Below are 21,529 nucleotides of genomic sequence, written 5' to 3'. Positions count from 1 at the left end.
TTGTAAGAGCTGCGTACTGACCCTCGAGGTGCGGATATTGTTCATTTGCCCAATCAAATTGCAGCTTGTAAGAGCTGCGTAATGACCCTCGAGGTGCGGATATTGTTCATTTGCCCAATCAAATTGCAGCTTGTAAGAGCTGCGTAATGACCCTCGAGGTGCGGATATTGTTCATTTGCTCAATCAAATTGCAGCTTGTAAGAGCTGCGTACTGACCCTCGAGGTGCGGATATTGTTCATTTGCCCAATCAAATTGCAGCTTGTAAGAGCTGCGTAATGACCCTCGAGGTGCGGATATTGTTCATTTGCCCAATCAAATTGCAGCTTGTAAGAGCTGCGTAATGACCCTCGAGGTGCGGATATTGTTCATTTGCTCAATCAAATTGCAGCTTGTAAGAGCTGTGTACTGACCCTCGAGGTGCGGATATTGTTTATTTGCCCAATCAAATTGCAGCTTGTAAGAGCTGTGTACTGACCCTCGAGGTGCGGATATTGTTCATTTGCCCAATCAAATTGCAGCTTGTAAGAGCTGCGTCTTGATCTCCTTTTTTCCGAAGTTGATCAAAATGCCTCAATATTACAGACCTGAGTCATTCGCGGGAACGCTTGTTATTTGGTATCCATACGAACCACATAACATTTGGAAGATGAAAATATAAAGAATCGAACAAATCTATCAATTTTAAAAGGTTATAAGGAATTTAGGAAAATGCTCAGAATTATTTACATTTCGCCTTAAATTATCAGAGAAATACGACTATAATCGATACTGGATTCGTTATTGCCTTGGCTAAATAAGCCAATGATGTATTGCTATTATTAAGAGATTATATAAAAACGTACAGAATTTTTATGTATTAAATGATTTTTAATTAAAGGATGTGATGTTGTTTTCTGTTGAGGTATTGCTTGCGTCCTTAAATTAAAACGTGTAATGAAATCTTGCTTACACCTTGGACAGATTGTTAATGATACCATTGCTTCAAAGCATTTTCTAGTGCACGACCAAATGTTAAAGTTCCTTTTACCTTTACTTAGTTTTAACTTTAAAATACATAACTTTATGGACATTTTTTTTATAATAAACTCATCACATCAATTGTCTATGATTTAATTTATCGCTGTGTTTTTATTCAACTTATAAAAGTAGCTATAAACAAATCTTGTCTTTATGTCACTCTTGCTTTTTATTATTTATTATATTTTACCGCCTCCCATTTAATTTTGTCTTTTACCATGGTAACGCGAAATGGCGCAGGATAATGCAATGAGTCAACTCTCGTGAGTAATTTAAAGATAAGTAAGATAAATTGTGTAAGCAAAAGCACTGTAATCTTGTGCACACGAGACGGGTTATTGTTTAAGAGATCGGATTTTGGCGGCTCGACACTGAAACAGACGTAATTTTTAAAGAATATAGGCCTATTTTTGAAAACTAAGAATTGGGATTTTTCCCCGCGCGATCAGTAAAAACGCGTCAACTCTACTCCCTTTGTTGTGAAAACGAAGTCGGTACCCCCATTTTTTATCACATTGAAGCCCTTAACTTCAATGTTGTTTATGCCAAGTTTTAAAAAAATCTGGATAGTAGAACCATTTCAAAGGAATTACCTTAAGGTATCCGTGGGTGTTCTTTTGTGTAATGAGGCCTTAAGTGGGCGGATTTTTTATTAGAATTTATAAGAAGTGTATTTCATGAACCGGAACTATTCATAATCCTTGTGATGAGGTTCCAAGAGGTTCAAAGACGGCCATCAAAAGGGACACTTCCCTGCAAATTAGAGAAGTAAAAAAATAGCAGCTCCGTTATTGACACGGGCTACCAGCCTAAACAATGGAATCCTAGAAGCTAAAAGCTTTTTGAAAGTATTTACATTCGAGAACGTGGCTATGACTATGGTAGTTTAATTATATGCAAAACATGTTTCCAAGCAATATAAGTTTGATTAACCTCATTTCTAGTTTTTGTGCGTGTGTGTGTCTTTTTTACCCTGGTAACTTTTGCGAAACGTGAGTACTGCGTGTACGGGGTAAAGTGGAGATGGCTGTGCAAGATTTAAAAAAGCTTTTTTTTCTCTTCGCCCTTGTTGTCGTCATGTATTTGGGTTATTGCTTTCTCATCTCAGACTACACAATGAATATAATGAGGAATTATCCACGACGTTCGACAGGTACAAAATTGTGTTCTTCTCAAAAGCTTTGTCTATACTCATAAACAAGATATATTTAGGCACTGCCCAAAGCGGAGCCCCACACTAAATAATGCGCTCGTGCTATATATAAATTCCCCAAATTCAAAACACTATTCAGGCCATTGGACAAATGTCTGTAGTTTCTATAGTACATACAATAGATAAATTGTTACCAGAAGATAGAATCCTTATTCTTACGTTTATCCGAATTATTTTTTTTCATCAACCAACCAAGGTTCACGAAGTCGCTTGATTTACAAAATACCAAAATTTTAGGTTTGAGCAATCCTCGTGGTTTTAAAACTATTAAATTGTATTTGTATAATTGAAGTATACTGTAAAAAACAAAAATGAAAAGGCTTGTTAATTTTTATCATTCATTGAGTTATAAACATTTTAAAACACAAGCTTCTGATAAAGTTTGTTTTTTTTCTTAGAAGTATTTCTTTTTCTTTTTGGTCACCGAGCATGATTGCTGAATGATGTTTTGCTTTCGAAAAAGTTATAAATATAATTTGCAATCTACTTTTAATTATTTTTCGTGGGAATGAATCCACCGATATTATTATTTTTTCAATGTAGGTGTATTAACGGCAAAGAGATTTCTCAACGGGGAAAATTTTATGATGGATTGGGAAGTTCGTTAAAAGAATGTTTTGTCGTAAATTTCGATATGCAGCCGTCGAACACTTTTAAGCCTTGAACTCAATAAATCTGATTGGGATGTGAAATAAGAAACTAAACGCTTTTAATTAAGGTGCCTGAATCTTTGAAGAAAGTAAAAGGAAAATATTTCAACCGGGAAAAGTCTGTTGTCATCAATAACACTAGCAATACGGCGTGTTGCTTGAATGGATGTTTGCCGTAGAATCAATTTTAAATAATTTAATTTAATCATTTACTTTCGCACTTCTCCATGCCACATTCAAGAGAGTCCAATTCATTAACCTATACTACTTCATCTCGACAAGTTCCTTTTAAAGTTGATTCATCGTCTTTCGGTTTCCCATTCAGAGTTGAAAACAACCCCAATTCGTAGTTCTGTACCAATGCCAGGGTTTCTTGAATGCTTTCGCCTAATATAAGTTCACCTTCCTTAGGGCCTCGGGCTCACCTTAGAAGACTGAACTAACGGGGTGTTCATTAAATACACCGAGGGGGGAGGGAAAAGTTTTACTCAAACCAATTTTTACCCCCTTTCAACTCCAAAATTTTCAGAGCCACCCGCCTTACAACCACGATAAATAAAAAAAGGCTTTAAATCTAAAAAATGAATACTGCGAAGTTGCCCTCCTTTCACGAGTTGATGATCCAGTCAAATTCATCATTTTTTCATAGTCTGACATCTTCACAACTTTCGTTTTCGACCCTAATAAGTTCATAATTGTATTGCATGTCAAATCGTGTAAAATGATGTAGGGATGGTATTTTTCAAAATCATCCCTTCCCTCAAAAGTGAAGTAGGCTACATTTATATATATTTATTTTGTTAAGAATAATTTTCTGTATAAAAAATGATGATGTCCAACGCATTAATCATTGTATGTATCTCGTTTTGTGGGCTCCACCACGGTGGAGAAGTTTTTATTTCCATTTGTTCCTTTTAACTGATAATCAACTGTATCGGTTAATCCAACTGTTATATACTGAAAGCTGTAGTATCTATATTATGGTTTATTTTGGTTTAAAATTTAATCTGTTTTTGGGCTACAAATTAGATCATAACGGTAAAATATTTAAAGCTGAAAAGAACGGCTCCTAAAAAATTCTAAAAAATACTACCTTGTTAAAATAAAGTAAGTAAAACTTCTTAGAGTATATTCAACGACACAAGATGTTTCCGGACATAAACGGTTGAATATAAGGGGAATGTCTCGGTCCGATTCAGCTTATTCAATAAGAAATAAGCCACCAAAATTGCTACTTCCAAAAAATGTCACAGACCTCCATATAGTTCTTTAGCACTAGCAGCGTGCTGAACTATCTTCATCTTAAATTTTCTCTGTTGACGTTTCACTGACAGTACGCTCAGCCAAATCGGGCCAAAAGAGAGCAAAGTAGCGGGGTCTGGATGTAGCCACCGAAATTTAGAAGGTTCGCTGTGATTGGTCGTTTTCGGGGACCGGAAATCCGGCTCGTTTCAGCAGAGGTAGATATGGAGCAAAGGAAACGAGCGACACAAAACGGTCTGCGCAGTAGGGAATCAGTTGTTGTGTTGGTTGTGGTGGTAGTCGATTCCGCGATGATAACCTTATCACCACTCGTCTACACATAGCGTTTGTGACCTTATCACCACTCATCTACACATAGCGTTTGCTTATGATTTCAGTTAACAAAAATACGTTTTGTAGAATTCCTTAGGATACGCGAGATCCTGAGCTTAGAGAAAGCAGAGGATGAGTGTGTACTATCGGGACATCTCACACGCCAACAGGTGCGTACTACCAGACAATCTCACAATCCAACAGGTGCGTTACTACCAGACCATCTCACACGCCAACAAGTGCGTTACTACCAGACCATCTCACACGCCAACAGGTGCGTACTACCAGACCATCTCACATGCCAACGGGTGCATACTACCAGACCATCTCACACGCCAACAGGTGCGTACTACCAGACCATCTCACAATCCAACAGGTGCGTTACTACCAGACCATCTCACACGCCAACAAGTGCGTTACTACCAGACCATCTCACACGCCAACAGGTGCGTACTACCAGACCATCTCACATGCCAACGGGTGCGTGCTACCAGACCATCTCACACGCCAACAGGTGCGTACTACCAGACCATCTCATACGCCAACAGGTGCGTACTATCGAACCATCTCACACGCCAACAGGTGCGTACTACCAGACCATCTCACACGCCAACAGGTGCGTACTACCAGACCATCTCACATGCCAACGGGTGCATACTACCAGACCATCTCATACGCCAACAGGTGCGTACTACCAGACCATCTCACACACCAACAGGTGCGTACCACCAGACCATCTCACAATCCAACAGGTGTGTACTACCAGACCATCTCACAGTCCAACAGGTGCGTACTACCAGACCAACTCATACGCCAACAGGTGTGTACTACCAGACCATCTCATACGCCAACAGGTGCGTACTACCAGACCATCTCACAATCCAACAGCTGTGTACTACCAGACCATCTAACACGCCAACAGGTGCGTACTACCAGACCATCTCACAGTCCAACAGGTGCGTACTACCAGACCATCTCATACGCCAACAGGTGCGTACTACCAGACCATCTCATACGCCAACAGGTGCGTACTACCAGACCATCTCATACGCCAACAGGTGCGTACTACCAGACCATCTCACAATCCAACAGGTGTGTACTACCAGACCATATCACACGCCGACAGGTGTGTACTACCAGACCATCTCACATGCCAACGGGTGTGTACTACCAGACCATCTCACACGCCAACAGGTGCGTACTACCAGACCATCTCATACGCCAACAGGTGCGTACTACCAGACCATCTCACACACCAACAGGTGCGTACTACCAGACAATCTCACAATCCAGCAGGTGTGTACTACCAGACCATATCTCACGCCAACAGGTGCGTACTACCAGACCATCTCGCACACCAACAGGTGCGTACTACCAGACCATCTCATACGCCAACTGGTGCGTACTACCAGACCATCTCACAATCCAACAGGTGTGTACTACCAGACCATATCACACGCCGACAGGTGTGTACTACCAGACCATCTCACATGCCAACGGGTGTGTACTACCAGACCATCTCACATGCCAACGGGTGCGTACTACCAGACCATATCACACGCCAACAGGTGCGTACTACCAGACCATCTCGCACACCAACAGGTGCGTACTACCAGAACATCTCACACGCCAACAGGTGCTTACTACCAGACCATCTCATACGCCAACAGGTGCGTACTACCAGACCATCTCATACGCCAACAGGTGCGTACTACCAGACCATCTCACAATCCAACAGGTGTGTACTACCAGACCATATCACACGCCGACAGGTGTGTACTACCAGACCATCTCACATGCCAACGGGTGTGTACTACCAGACCATCTCACATGCCAACGGGTGCGTACTACCAGACCATATCACACGCCAACAGATGCGTACTACCAGACCATCTCACACACCAACAGGTGAGTACCACCAGACCATCTCACACGCAAACAGGTGCGTACCACCAGACCATCTCGCATACCAACGGGTGCGTACTACCAGACCATCTCACATACCAACGGGTGCGTACTACCAGACCATCTCACACGCCAACAGGTGCGTATTACCAGACCATTTCACACGCAAACAGGTGCGTACCACCAGAACATCTCGCATACTAACGGGTGCGTACTACCAGACCATATCACACGCCAACAGGTGCGTATTACCAGACCATCTCACACGCCAACAGGTGTGTACTACCAGACCATCTCATACGCCAACAGGTGCGTACTACCAGACCATATCATACGTCAACAGGGGCGTACTAGCAGACCATCTCACACGCCAACAGGTGCGTACTACCAGACCATCTCACACGCCAATAGGTGCGTACTACCAGACCATATCATACGCCAACAGGTGCGTACTACCAGACCATCTCATACGCCAACAGGTGCGTACTACCAGACCATCTCGCACACCAACAGGTGCGTACTACCAGAACATCTCACACGCCAACAGGTGCGTACTACCAGACCATCTCATACGCCAACAGGTGCGTACTACCAGACCATCTCATACGCCAACAGGTGCGTACTACCAGACCATCTCACAATCCAACAGGTGTGTACTACCAGACCATATCACACGCCGACAGGTGTGTACTAGCAGACCATCTCACACGCCAACAGGTGCGTACTACCAGACCATCTCATACGCCAACAGGTGCGTACTACCAGACCATCTCACAATCCAACAGGTGTGTACTACCAGACCATTTCACACGCAAACAGGTGCGTACCACCAGAACATCTCGCATACTAACGGGTGCGTACTACCAGACCATATCACACGCCAACAGGTGCGTATTACCAGACCATCTCACACGCCAACAGGTGTGTACTACCAGACCATCTCACACGCCAACAGGTGCGTACTACCAGACCATCTCATACGCCAACAGGTGCGTACTACCAGACCATCTCATACGCCAACAGGTGCGTACTACCAGACCATCTCACATGCCAACGGGTGCGTACTACCGGACCATATCACACGCCGACAGGTGTGTACTACCAGACCATATCATACGCCAACAGGGGCGTACTAGCAGACCATCTCACACGCCAACAGGTGCGTACTACCAGACCATCTCACACGCCAATAGGTGCGTACTACCAGACCATATCATACGCCAACAGGTGCGTACTACCAGACCATCTCATACGCCAACAGGTGCGTACTACCAGACCATCTCATACGCCAACAGGTGCGTACTACCAGACCATCTCATACGCCAACAGGTGCGTACTACCAGACCATATCATACGCCAACAGGTGCGTACTAGCAGACCATCTCACATACCAACGGGTGTGCACTACCAGACCATCTCACACGCCAACAGGTGCGTACTACCAGACCATATCATACGCCAACAGGTGCGTACTAGCAGACCATCTCACACGCCAACAGGTGCGTACTACCAGACCATCTCACACGCCAACAGGTGCGTACCACCAGACCATCTCGCATGCCAAAGGCTGCGTACTACCAGACCATATCACACGCCAACAGGTGCGTTTTGTCGGACCATCTCATACGCCAAAAGGTGCGTACTACCAGACCATCTCACACGCCAACAGGTGCGTACTACCAGACCATCTCACACGCCAACAGGTGCGTATTACCAAACCATCTCACACGCCAACAGGTGCGTACTACCAGACCATCTCACACGCCAACAGGTGCGTACTACCAGACCATCTCACACGCCAACGGGTGCGTACTACCAGACCATCTCACACGCTAACAGGTGCGTACTACCAGAACAACTCACACGCCAACAGGTGCGTACTACCAGACCATCTCATACGCCAACAGGTGTGTACTACCAGACCATCTCACACGCCAACAGGTGCGTACTACCAGACCATCTCATACGCCAACAGGTGCGTACTTCCAGACCATCTCACATGCCAACGGGTGCGTACTACCGGACCATCTCACACGCCAACAGGTGCGTACTACCAGACCAACTCATACGCCAACAGGTGCGTACTACCAGACCATCTCACACGCCAACAGGTGCGTACTACCAGACCATCTAACACGCCAACAGGTGCGTACCACCAGATCATCTCACACACCAACAGGTGCGTACTACCAGACCATCTCACACGCCAACAGGTGCGTACTACCAGACCATCTCATACGCCAACAGGTGTGTACTACCAGACCATCTCACACGCCAACAGGTGCGTACCACCAGACCATCTCATACGCCAACAGGTGCGTACTTCCAGACCAACTCACACGCCAACAGGTGCGTACTACCAGACCATCTCATACGCCAACAGGTGCGTACTTCCAGACCATCTCATACGCCAACAGGTGCGTTTTGTCGGACCATCTTATACGCCAACAGGTGCGTACTACCAGACCATCTCATACGCCAACAGGTGTGTACTACCAGACCATCTCACACGCCAACAGGTGCGTACTACCAGACCATCTCATACGCCAACAGGTGCGTACTTCCAGACCATCTCACACGCCAACAGGTGCGTACTACCAGACCATCTCATACGCCAACAGGTGCGTACTTCCAGACCAACTCACACGCCAACAGGTGCGTACTACCAGACCATCTCATACGCCAACAGGTGCGTACTTCCAGACCATCTCATACGCCAACAGGTGCGTTTTGTCGGACCATCTTATACGCCAACAGGTGCGTACTACCAGACCATCTCACACGCCAACAGGTGCGTACTACCAGACCATCTCATACGCCAACAGGTGCATACTTCCAGACCAACTCACACGCCAACAGGTGCGTACTACCAGACCATCTCATACGCCAACAGGTGCGTACTTCCAGACCATCTCATACGCCAACAGGTGCGTACTACCAGACCATCTCATACGCCAACAGGTGCGTACTTCCAGACCAACTCACACGCCAACAGGTGCGTACTACCAGACCATCTCATACGCCAACAGGTGCGTACTTCCAGACCATCTCATACGCCAACAGGTGCGTACTACCAGACCATCTCATACGCCAACAGGTGTGTACTACCAGACCATCTCACACGCCAACAGGTGCGTACTACCAGACCATCTCATACGCCAACAGGTGCGTACTTCCAGACCATCTCATACGCCAACAGGTGCGTTTTGTCGGACCATCTTATACGCCAACAGGTGCGTACTACCAGACCATCTCACACGCCAACAGGTGCGTACTACCAGACCATCTCATACGCCAACAGGTGCATACTTCCAGACCAACTCACACGCCAACAGGTGCGTACTACCAGACCATCTCATACGCCAACAGGTGCGTACTTCCAGACCATCTCATACGCCAACAGGTGCGTACTACCAGACCATCTCATACGCCAACAGGTGCGTACTTCCAGACCAACTCACACGCCAACAGGTGCGTACTACCAGACCATCTCATACGCCAACAGGTGCGTACTTCCAGACCATCTCATACGCCAACAGGTGCGTTTTGTCGGACCATCTTATACGCCAACAGGTGCGTACTACCAGACCATCTCACACGCCAACAGGTTCGTACTACCAGACTATCTCACACGCCAACAGGTGCGTACTACCAGACCATCTCATACGCCAACAGGTGCGTACTACCAGACCATCTCATACGCCAACAGGTGCGTACTACCAGACCATCTCACACGCCAACGGGTGTGTACTACCAGACCATCTCATACGCCAACAGGTGCGTACTATCAGACCATCTCACACGCCAACAGGTGCGTACCACCAGACCATCTCGCATGCCAAAGGCTGCGTACTACCAGACCATATTACACGCCAACAGGTGCGTTTTGTCGGACCATCTCACACGCCAACAGGTGCGTACTACCAGACCATCTCACACGCCAACAGGTGCATACTACCAGACCATCTCACACGCCAACAGGTGCGTACTACCAGACCATCTCACACGCCAACAGGTGCGTACTACCAGACCATCTCACACGCCAACAGGTGCATACTACCAGACCATCTCACACGCCAACAGGTGCGTACTACCAGACCATCTCACACGCCAACAGGTGCGTATTACCAGACCATCTCACACGCCAACAGGTGCGTACTACCAGAACATCTCACACGCCAACAGGTGTGTACTAGCAGACCATCTCACACGCCAACGGGTGCGTACTACCAGACCATCTCATACGCCAACAGGTGCGTACTATCAGACCATCTCACACGCCAACAGGTGCGTACCACCAGACCATCTCGCATGCCAAAGGCTGCGTACTACCAGACCATATTACACGCCAACAGGTGCGTTTTGTCGGACCATCTCACACGCCAACAGGTGCGTACTACCAGACCATCTCACACGCCAACAGGTGCATACTACCAGACCATCTCACACGCCAACAGGTGCGTACTACCAGACCATCTCACACGCCAACAGGTGCGTACTACCAGACCATCTCACACGCCAACAGGTGCATACTACCAGACCATCTCACACGCCAACAGGTGCGTACTACCAGACCATCTCACACGCCAACAGGTGCGTATTACCAGACCATCTCACACGCCAACAGGTGCGTACTACCAGAACATCTCACACGCCAACAGGTGTGTACTAGCAGACCATCTCACACGCCAACGGGTGCGTACTACCAGACCATCTCACACGCCAACAGGTGCGTACTACCAGACCATCTCACACGCCAACAGGTGCGTACTACCAGACCATCTCACACGCCAACAGGTGCGTACTACCAGACCATCTCATACGCCAACAGGTGCGTACTACCAGATTATCTCACACGCCAACAGGTGCGCAATACCAGACCATCTCATACGCCAACAGGTGCGTACTACCAGACCAACTCATACGCCAACAGGTGCGTACTACCAGACCATCTCACATGCCAACAGGTGCGTACTACCAGACCAACTCATACGCCAACAGGTGCGTACTACCAGACCATCCCACATGCCAACAGGTGCGTACTACCAGACCAACTCATACGCCAACAGGTGCGTACTACCAGACCATCTCACACGCCAACAGGTGCGTACTATCAGACCAACTCATACCCCAACAGGTGCGTACTACCAGACCATCTCACATGCCAACAGGTGCGTACTACCAGACCAACTCATACGCCAACAGGTGCGTACTACCAGACCAACTCATACGCCAACAGGTGCGTACTACCAGACCATCTCACACGCCAACAGCTGCGTACTACCAGACCATCTCACACGCCAACAGGTGCGTACTACCAGACCATCTCACACGCCAACAGGTGCGTACTACCAGACCATCTCATACGCCAACAGGTGCGTACTACCAGACCAACTCATACGCCAACAGGTGCGTACTACCAGACCAACTCATACGCCAACAGGTGTGTACTACCAGACCATATCACACGCCAACAGGTGCGTACTACCAGACCATCTCATACGCCAACAGGTGCGTACTACCAGACCATCTCACATGCCAACAAGTGCGTTACTACCAGACCATCTCACACGCCAACAGGTGTGTACTACCAGACCAACTCATACGCCAACAGGTGTGTACTACCAGACCATATCACACGCCAACAGGTGCGTTTTGTCGGACCATCTTATACGCCAACAGGTGCGTACTACCAGACCATCTCATACGCCAACAGGTGCGTACTACCAGACCATCTCATACCCCAACAGGTGCGTATTACCAGACCCTCTCATACGCCAACAGGTGCGTACTACCAGACTATCTCACACGCCAACAGGTGCGTACCACCAGACCATCTCACACGCCAACAGGTGCGTACTACCAGACCATCTCACACGCCAACAGGTGCGTTTTGTCGGACCATCTCATACGCCAACAGGTGCGTACTATCGGACCATCTCATACGCCAACAGGTGCGTACTGCCAGACCATCTCACACGCCAACAGGTGCGTACTACCAGACCATTTCATTGCGATTAGATAACTCTCGTGAACCCTTTCAGTGTATGCTTTCCTGGCCTCAACCAATCACCTATGACTATCGACTAATTTTTCAGTATTACGTCTGTAATGAAAAATGTTTCAATGGTAGCATATGCTTTTTTTTCAAACATAAATGAAAACGATACAAGAGCATGATTTTTGTCAAACATAGTTCGTCCGGATGCCAAACGCGTTTCGCCCAAGAAAAATCCTGAAACTTTTTATTGCAAAAGATTACCCAAATTGGTAGAGGCCAAAGAATGCGCCCATAGGGCCAGGGGGAGGGGGCTGTGTGCAGGCTAGATAACATGCGAAGATGAAGCGAGCCCTTTTCAAATTAGTGCATACTAAAGACCCGATAAGCTTAATATGCATACGGTTGGCACGTTCTATAATTCTCACTATTGGCACTTTCTATAATTCTCACTATTGGCACGTTCTATAATTCTCATTATCTGTATAGGTACGAGGTAAGCTAACCTTGCATCGCTGGTATGAAAGCTGCGCGTGCGGGATCAGCATCGATACTGGAATGCGTGTTTACGCGAGATTTCCTAGAGAGCCCGAGGTAAGAGCGACAAACGCTACGGACACGATCGAACAAACGAGATATCCCATAGAAAATCAGGCATAATACTATCATTTGACCCTTAAAAGTCCTGCGAAAAGAAAAAAACGGGAGAGATAAATACCAGGTATTTAAAGAATTGCTATGCTTTGAATGTCCTTGACAAATCTTAAGATAAAATCAAGCTGCAATTCCTTGAATAATGTCGATTTTAAGCTTTTGCACTTTAATTGCAGGTCGAGACAACAATAAGTAGTACAGAGTTTGTAGAGAATGTGGATCGGTACAGCAATAGGATATTCGGTTATATCACGCCGAAGACATCTGGTAAGTGAGCTTGTGGTATGTGCTTTAGAGCGTTAAAGGGGTAGGTCCACAACGTTTCCATTATGCATTACAAATCTGCTTTTTGGCAGACATTTAATTTCGACGCCAGTTAAAGCCAAGAAATGATTTTAAATCCTTTTAAAAACATATTCAGAGTCTAATTGCATAAAGTCTTTGAAAACGTTTTGTATTTATTCGAAAAGTGGATTATATAGGACATTTCACAAAACAGTACCGAAGTGCCCATATGGCCCGTGTCCCCCTCCTCAAGCTTGTCTCCATAATAATAAGGTAATGACTAGTAGGGCGTGGTTCACCTCCCCCACTACTTGCAGGCCGGCTACAGTTGTGCAAAAACAATGCTATGCATTCTGAGGGTGTGCTCTTCTCTTCGACTTACATACACAGAGACTCCGACGACAGCCATGAACAGCCGTTTCGTCCTCATAAGGATTTGTTAGCACGATGTTGCCTACTTAATCGTTTGACCCCTGTTGTTTGCAAACTTTCTCCGGGGACACAGGACATAGAGCGTGAGGGTGACACCACCGCTTAACAATAAGCAATTAAGATTAGAGAGGAAAGAGGGATGGGCAGATTCACGTGTTGAAAAAATCGTAAAGAATTGTCATCTCCCTGACCTGCGAAAAAATAACAACTCCTCCTATCCACTTCTATCCACTTCCATGGCCCCTGTGAATTACAATGTGTTTTGTTTGTTAATAGTTCCCCACTTCTATTCTTAAGGCTTTATCCCATGATAACAACGTGTTTCCTTTGTGAATAGGTCCCCACTTCTATCCTTAAGGTTTTGACCCATGATAACAACGGTTTCCTTTATGAATAGGTCCCCACATCTATCCATAAGGTTTTAGCCCATGATAACAACGTGTTTCCTTTGTGAATAGGTCCCCACTTCTATCCTTAAGGTTTGTCATATCCCTGACCTGTGAATAACAATGTGTGTTTACTTTGTTAACAGGTAGCTACATATTCGCCCTCAGCTCAGATGATTTCTCTGAGTTTTGGCTGAGCTCTGATTCTAGCCCCAAAAACGTAAAACTCACGGCACATGTGGGAAAGGTGAATTAAGTTATGCACAATACAATGCAATTACATAGGAAATGATATATCCTTTTTATGATATCAAACATCAACCTTAAGACGTATATCCAAACATTGAAAACATAAATTAACCTAAAATTTAGACACATTTCTTGATTGCCATACTCTAAAACGCTCCAAAAAGGCTACACAAAGATACACAGAGGACTACCATTTATATTACTTCATCTCTTATCTAACAAGCATAGCACGCCTCCCTTTGGCCTCATGGTTAAACGCAAATCATACAACAACTACTGGCCAGGAACAAGCTTGATCTTAAATTCCTGGTACAACCTGGCCATTATTACCTTTGCCTCAAACTCTGCAAACATTTTACCAATACAAGTTCTTGGACCATTAGCGAATGGTAGAAACATAGAACTTGTGATAGTGTCATCACTTCCTGGCCCAAATCTATCTGGGTTTAATAACAAGTATTCCCATTACAAATGGCTCTTTACCTGTTATATCCTAGCTACCTAATCTAATACGTATTATAATCTAAACATTTACTATTAAAATATAAGCTATGTAAATAAAATGTTAACTTAATTGTTGACTGCATTGCGGCAGCGCTCCTTGAGAATGTTAAGTGTGTGGAATTATTTGCTGGGATTGCATAGCCTCCTAGCTAAATCACATCGGGGTGAAGCGGGAGAAGCCAGGAATAGGAGGGTGGAGGCGTGGGCTTTCTTTCAGTGTTTTCTCAAGGTGTTCATACTCAACAAATTGACAAGATCCAAGCACTTCAGATATCTCACTCTGAATTCTGTAAAAATGAGAACAATTTAATTCTTAACAGTAATGACCGACCTTTTAATTTATCAAACGTCAGCTTCTGCAAAGAGAAGCCACTAAAAAGAATATTTTGGATTTTTAATTGGATGACTGTTTTCTTTGAAGAAATTCGGTAAATCAAATTTTTGGCTTCTCCCTGACGCAGTTCAGCACTCAGTGAAGTCGAATGACGAATGGCAGTACGTCCCTTTTATAGTGCGCGTTCGTGTTTAACATGGATCGTTTCTTTGATAGTGTGATGAAGTATTTTATTCTTTCCTTCACTATCGCATATCGTCAACAATATTTTAATGGCGAATTTGAGCAATAAATCCCTCCCCATCCCTCTGTATTCGCCCCTGTAATGCAAGCTCGATACAGCGATATAGCGATAATGTTAACCTCTTTATAACGACCACGATTGCCAGTAGTAACAGCGATACAGCGATATAGCGATAATGTTAACCTCTTTATAACGACCACGATTGCCAGTAGTAACAGCGATACAGCGATATAGAGATAATGTTAACCTCTTTATAACGACCACGATTGCCAGTAGTAACATATGCGGGTATCTTTTAACTTTTTTATCTTTATAGCGATGGCTCCACTATACATTTGACGTCATGTTGTATCGTGTAGATCGGAGATCACCAAGGGCCAGCTTCTACATACAGAGTGTTCACAAGCCAAAGTGGACAGATCTCTCAGCCAGTCAAGTATGTATTTATTAATGTTAGCATTCACGTCAAAACAAATACCCACCCGACCCCCAACATTATTTTCACCTTGCAAGAAGAAGGAGACCACGTCTAGCAAGATGGGAGGAGTTCTCCAATTACGAAAAGTCAAAAAAGATTCTAAAAGAAATTTACGTGGACGAGGGAAAAATATCTTTAATACGCATACCACGTCCATCTCATGGTCAATTTGGGGCGGCGGAATTGGCCTAAGTGTGTGCGTGTGAAAGGGGAGGGGGGTGTCAAGAGAAAACGAAATGTCTTAGACTGAAGATAATGGGGTCCGAGGCTTGCTACCAGGCTAAATTTTGTAAATTCCGAACTTCTAGAACGCAAAAAGAAGATCAAAACGTATGGGAAATAGCTCCATTTCCCAAACAATTCCATATATATAAATTACATAATTTTTTTTCTGAATCTCTTGAAATACGAAAAAGCAGTTATATCCAAGCTTATGGTTTAGTTTAACAGCGGGCTCCGTATACTACATGGAGGCTCTTCACCGACAGCACGAAAAACAAGGACACTTCACGCTAGCGGTATGAATCATCTCTATTCGAAGAACTACTTTGACTCCAAGCTAGTACGAGTTACCTAAAATGGGGACAAGGATGAGGATATGACATATAGAGAAAAAAGGCAGAAGGGGATGGGTGGGCGGGGTAAAGGGTGATGAGTAGGTTGTACAGAGGGGGGGGGGGAGTCGGGAAAGAGGGAAAGAGGGAAGGTTATGGATGTTATGAATTACAAGGATGAGAAAATGACAGATAGAAAAACAAGGCAGAAGGGGGATGGATGGGCGGGGTAAAGGGTGATGCTCTGTGGTTGTACAGTGCGGGGAAGTTAGGAAAGGGGGGAGGTTATGAATGGGAGGAAGGGCGTTTAGGGTAGACCCATGGGTCGGGATAAGGGAAGGGGCGCGGTGACGGGTAGAGAAATCACGGTAAGGGTTATATATATAAGAGAGGGGAAACTGTGGTGGGAGAGACCTTAAAGGTGGAGATGAAGCGAGGAGGAATTAGATTAAGTGTTTGGAAAAAAGAGAAAGGCATGAATCAGAAGGAGAAAGTTGTGTGAAAAAGAGACAGGGGATACTTGGGGAGAAGGATGGGACTAAGAGGAAGTGATAAGGAAGAAAAGGGAGGGGGAGTAAAAGAAAGTGAAATGCGAAATGTGTAGTGGGGTGATCAAGACGTGAGTGTATGGGGCCCTTTTACGCCGTTTTTCATCCCGAAAAAAAACTTTTAAAAAAATGAACACTGGCAGCAATATTTGTTTTATTAGTGGTCGATATCAGAAAAAAACCGAAGTGATTTCGCACTTGTTGATCCTGAAGTCTTATCGCCTTACTTTGGTGAGTATATTACTGTGTCTACTCGACCATGACGACTTGCGCTACCGTGGGCACCTCACAGTTTTGTGAATAAGGCCAATAAGGATATGTTAGAACCTGCTATATGATGCGACGCGCGCTACCGTGGCCACCTTTACAGCTTTGTGAATTAGGCCAATAATGATATGTGAGAACCTGCTATCTGATTGACATGGGGCAAGCGGTGTTGAGAAGAAATTGTTTAAAAGAATCAGAACACGTCGGAATCCATCTACTTATGATACTAGAGTCTTCAAAGCTCTATGTCTCGCATGCTGCTTGTTGAGTTATCTTGGTGCCTCGTCAAACGATTCACTAAGTGTTGCTTCAGTGCAGATGGAATCGAAGAAAGTGAAGAACTGTCTCGAGTTCGTCGGGAATGCATCATGTCTGATCACCGACCGCTGGAGTTTCATAAGGTGAAAACATGTCTTCTGCCATTGAATTTCTGTAAAATGCTTATTGTTGATATCTATTATCCAAAGGTACCAAGGGTGTCTGCTAGAGAGCTAAAGGATGAGCGTGACGATTACTGTTATAAAGGTATCACTACAGTTATAAAGGGTTTGGTGATGATGATGATGATGATGATGATGATGATGATGATGATGATGATGATGATGCACTTAATGAAGAAATTATTATTTCCCAGTACCCAAGCTCAATCATAGCGACGTGGCAGACATTTTGCCTTACTGTTACTACATGGCATCTTACGTGCCACAGAGAAAAGTTAGCGATTTCTGGTGTTATATCTTTGGACTGGTAAGAGTACTGCAACATTTTTCTGATAAACTGAAATTTTTAAAGTCCCATGTTGACAGCGCCAACATAATGACGCATCCCGGACACCGTTTGGCTTAATTGAACACGAAACTAAGGAAATATTTACAAACGTCTTCAAATCACCTCTTGGCATGGTGTACAAGAAGCGCTCACATTTCTTTGGCCAGCAGAATTTGCTGTTCTTGTGAGCATTGAATCTCACTAGGTGCCCCCCCTTATAGAATTGATGTTTCTTCACCAGGCCAAGCCTACAGACGTCTTCCCAAATGATAAGACAGGTCTTCTTGATAGACCTGGTAATAAGCTCATATCACAGAAGGTAGGGGCTGTAGCTTCAATTTCTGTAGTGAATGTTGGAAGATCCTTTTAACATATAAAAAAACCTGCCTAACTTGATATGATTGTCCAGCGCAATGGGTAGCGACTGTTGGTCAAAAGCGGGTATTCGTACCATGGCACCTGGGATGGGTAGAAAAAAAGGGGGGTAGATAAAGAAGGTGTAAAATGGGGGGAGGGGAAGTCAGTAAGGTAAATTATGCATAATGGTATAGAATGGCAAAAATTAAAGACAAATAAAAGAGGTATGGGATATTTTTGGTAAGTCGTTTTTGTCGAATGCCTTGAAGTCCTTTTAAAAAGGCAAAAGCGATTTAATAGCATTTTTCTATTCACAGGAAGTGAATCAAGTAGTAAATGAGTATTTGGCGAAACTCTCATCAAGAAAAAGGTAGGAAGTATCTGTATCTACTCACTACCTGAAGTTTAAACCTGATAAAACACAAACTTTCAGCTGCTATTCCATCCATTCCCATCACCTTATTTCGGAAAGCATGGGAATGTTATGTTAACTGGTGTTTTTTAACCAATCAAGTTAGTCAACCAGGAGTTGGAAAGTCTCCCCTCCCTCCCCCACCCAAAAAAAAGCTAAAGAAATCAATTTCAAGTCAAACAGACCCAGAATAGCAGTTTGGAATGAATTTTGCTACAAGAGCGCTTACGAAAATCATTTTCCTTGAAAGCCAAACAAGGATGAGTCCCCATGAATCCACTTTTGCTTGCAAACATCCGTCAGCACAGCACTCAATTATGCCCCAAAAGACTAAAGGGTGTCCAATATATGTTGCCTAGAATAGGATATGGGTTGCGTTTTTTTCCCTCTTGCTCTCAGCAAGCGTGAGAAAGCATTTTTTTCTGGGGGGTCCACCCGCGTTAAAACGGTGACCTGTGCTCGGAACTTTACTTTATTCCTGTAAAATACATGGTCAAGTCCATATTCCTTGCTCAATCTTGCTCCCACTTGCTCATCCCCGTTCTCCGTTTAATCCAGCCAGCTCCTACGTTGTTCAGTATTCTTTGCTCATCTCTTTTGGGAATGTTTTAATCTGTATTCATTAAATACAGCTAAAGCGTTTACTACGATATACTCATGGACGATAATAAGATAAAGGAAAATAAAAAAATTGTAAAGGACCCGGGTACACCAAAAAAAAAGACACAAATGGTTGCTCACCTTGGTGGGAGCAAGAGTAAGAGTTCCCATCTTCCAATATACTTATAGATCTATTTTTGATAACAATACACAAGCAATCACCAACTTGTGCTAGCATTAGCACAGCGACGAGGGATTAGAGATGGGACCGCAAAGCACTGTTGGAAAGCGTGGATACCGCTGACTAGCTACAGCGGTATTACACTTTTTTTGTAAATTTTACTCAAAAATCGACTTGGGAATGCAGAGGCGCAAATGCTAAAGCCATTTGTATTATAGGGATGCCTTTAGACTCAAGAAGATCGTTAACGTAGAGAAAAAGGTGGATATCAAAAAAGGTTTCCGCTATCTTCTAGAGCTGGTAAGTAATGAAAAAAAAGTTGAAAGAATTTAGCAATATCTGACACTTGCTCTTTTGCAGGAGCTGGCTGAACAACAATCAGGTAAGTATATACTTGAATTAGCTATTTCGAGATTTTAATAAACAACGAACAATACAACGGCTACAGCTTAACTTAGCACTAAAAATCTCTCAAAATACAACGGCTACAGCTAATGCTGTACCTGCTTCACAGGTAGAACCGTCCGCCTGTCCGAATTCGTGTACAAGTACAATGAGAAATACATTAGCGAAAATCCCAACACAACCAGATCGCTCTGCTATCCCGAGGGATTCCAGTGGTCCCAAAGTCCCACGGTGTACCTCATTTTGCCGGGTAAGTCATCTAGAAAGTCCCAAGGTGTACCTTATTTTGCCGGGTAAGTCATCTAGAAAGTCCCAATGTGTATATCATTTTGCCGGGTAGGTCATCTAGAAAGTCCCAATGTGTATATCATTTTGCCGGGTAGGTCATCTAGAAAGTCCCAAGGTGTACCTTATTTTGCCGGGTAAGTCATCTAGAAAGTCCCAATGTGTATATCATTTTGCCGGGTAGGTCATCTAGAAAGTCCCAATGTGTATATCATTTTGCCGGGTAAGTCACCTAGAAAGTCCCAAGGTGTACCTCATTTTGCCGGGTAAGTCATCTAGAAAGTCCCAAGGTATACCTCATTTTGCCGGGTAAGTTATCTAAAAAGTCCCAAGGTGTACCTTATTTTGCCGAATAAGTCATCTAGAAAGTCCCAAGGTGTACCTCATTTTGCCGAATAAGTCATCTAGAAAGTCCCAAGGTATACCTTATTTTGCCGGGTAAGTCATCTAGAAAGTCCCAAGGTGTACCTCATTTTGCCGGGTAAGTCATCTAGAAAGTCCCAAGGTGTACCTCATTTTGCCGGGTAAGTCATCTAGAAAGTCCCAAGGTGTACCTCATTTTGCCGAATAAGTCATCTAGAAAGTCCCAAGGTATACCTTATTTTGCCGGGTAAGTCATCTAGAAAGTCCCAAGGTGTACCTCATTTTGCCGGGTAAGTCATCTAGAAAGTCCCAAGGTGTACCTCATTTTGCCGGGTAGGTCATCTAGAAAGTCCCAAGGTGTACCTCATTTTGCCGGGTAAGTCATCTAGAAAGTCCCAAGATGTACCTCATTTTGCCGGGTAAGTTATCTAGAAAGTCCCAAGGTGTACCTCATTTTGCCGAGTAAGTTATCTAGAAAGTCCCAAGGTGTACCTCATTTTGCCGGGTAAGTCATCTAGAAAGTCCCAAGGTGTACCTCATTTTGCCGGGTAAGTCATCTAGAAAGTCCCAAGGTGTACCTCATTTTGCCGGGTAAGTTATCTAGAAAGTCCCAAGGTGTACCTCATTTTGCCGGGTAAGTTATCTAGAAAGTCCCAAGGTGTACCTCATTTTGCCGAGTAAGTTATCTAGAAATCAAAGATAGGACCAAATAATACGGATCGGCTTAAAGAGATCAACAAGAAAATCAGTGATCTTATTTGCAAAAACAGAAAGAATATTTTGCAAGCACCAGTTGGCTCGAGGGAGTGGTGGAGGCATATTGATAACCTCTCACAGCGCCGACGTTCTTCAGCTAAGGTCTCG

General features: G+C 44.5%; 1 protein-coding gene across 2 annotated transcripts in view; it reads left to right on the top strand.

Annotated features, from left to right (window-relative positions):
* Positions 1 to 1,969: 1,969 nt before the first annotated feature.
* Positions 1,970 to 21,529, top strand: part of LOC5514234 (beta-1,4-N-acetylgalactosaminyltransferase 3) — a 29,694-nt gene continuing 10,134 nt past the window's right edge. Inside the window, exons 1-16 of one of the 2 annotated variants that reach the window (XM_048725393.1) lie at positions 1,970 to 2,171; positions 4,544 to 4,626; positions 12,849 to 12,953; positions 13,190 to 13,280; positions 14,263 to 14,363; positions 15,807 to 15,883; positions 16,368 to 16,443; positions 17,189 to 17,258; positions 17,613 to 17,695; positions 17,762 to 17,819; positions 17,929 to 18,041; positions 18,304 to 18,381; positions 18,737 to 18,789; positions 19,831 to 19,912; positions 19,973 to 19,994; positions 20,127 to 20,267. In XM_048725393.1, coding sequence (XP_048581350.1) covers positions 2,042 to 2,171; positions 4,544 to 4,626; positions 12,849 to 12,953; positions 13,190 to 13,280; positions 14,263 to 14,363; positions 15,807 to 15,883; positions 16,368 to 16,443; positions 17,189 to 17,258; positions 17,613 to 17,695; positions 17,762 to 17,819; positions 17,929 to 18,041; positions 18,304 to 18,381; positions 18,737 to 18,789; positions 19,831 to 19,912; positions 19,973 to 19,994; positions 20,127 to 20,267 — 1,363 coding nt within the window. In that variant the 5' untranslated portion in view covers positions 1,970 to 2,041. Of the gene's footprint in view, positions 2,172 to 4,543; positions 4,627 to 8,868; positions 8,881 to 12,848; positions 12,954 to 13,189; positions 13,281 to 14,262; positions 14,364 to 15,806; positions 15,884 to 16,367; positions 16,444 to 17,188; positions 17,259 to 17,612; positions 17,696 to 17,761; positions 17,820 to 17,928; positions 18,042 to 18,303; positions 18,382 to 18,736; positions 18,790 to 19,830; positions 19,913 to 19,972; positions 19,995 to 20,126; positions 20,268 to 21,529 lie in introns of those variants that run through there. The other variant, XM_048725394.1, reaches the window with a different exon arrangement.

The sequence above is a fragment of the Nematostella vectensis genome, chromosome 3, assembly GCF_932526225.1.
Source record: "Nematostella vectensis chromosome 3, jaNemVect1.1, whole genome shotgun sequence".
Lineage (NCBI taxonomy): Eukaryota > Metazoa > Cnidaria > Anthozoa > Actiniaria > Edwardsiidae > Nematostella > Nematostella vectensis.
Note: the sequence above shows the minus strand (reverse complement) of the source record. Positions and strands in the feature narration are given on the sequence as shown.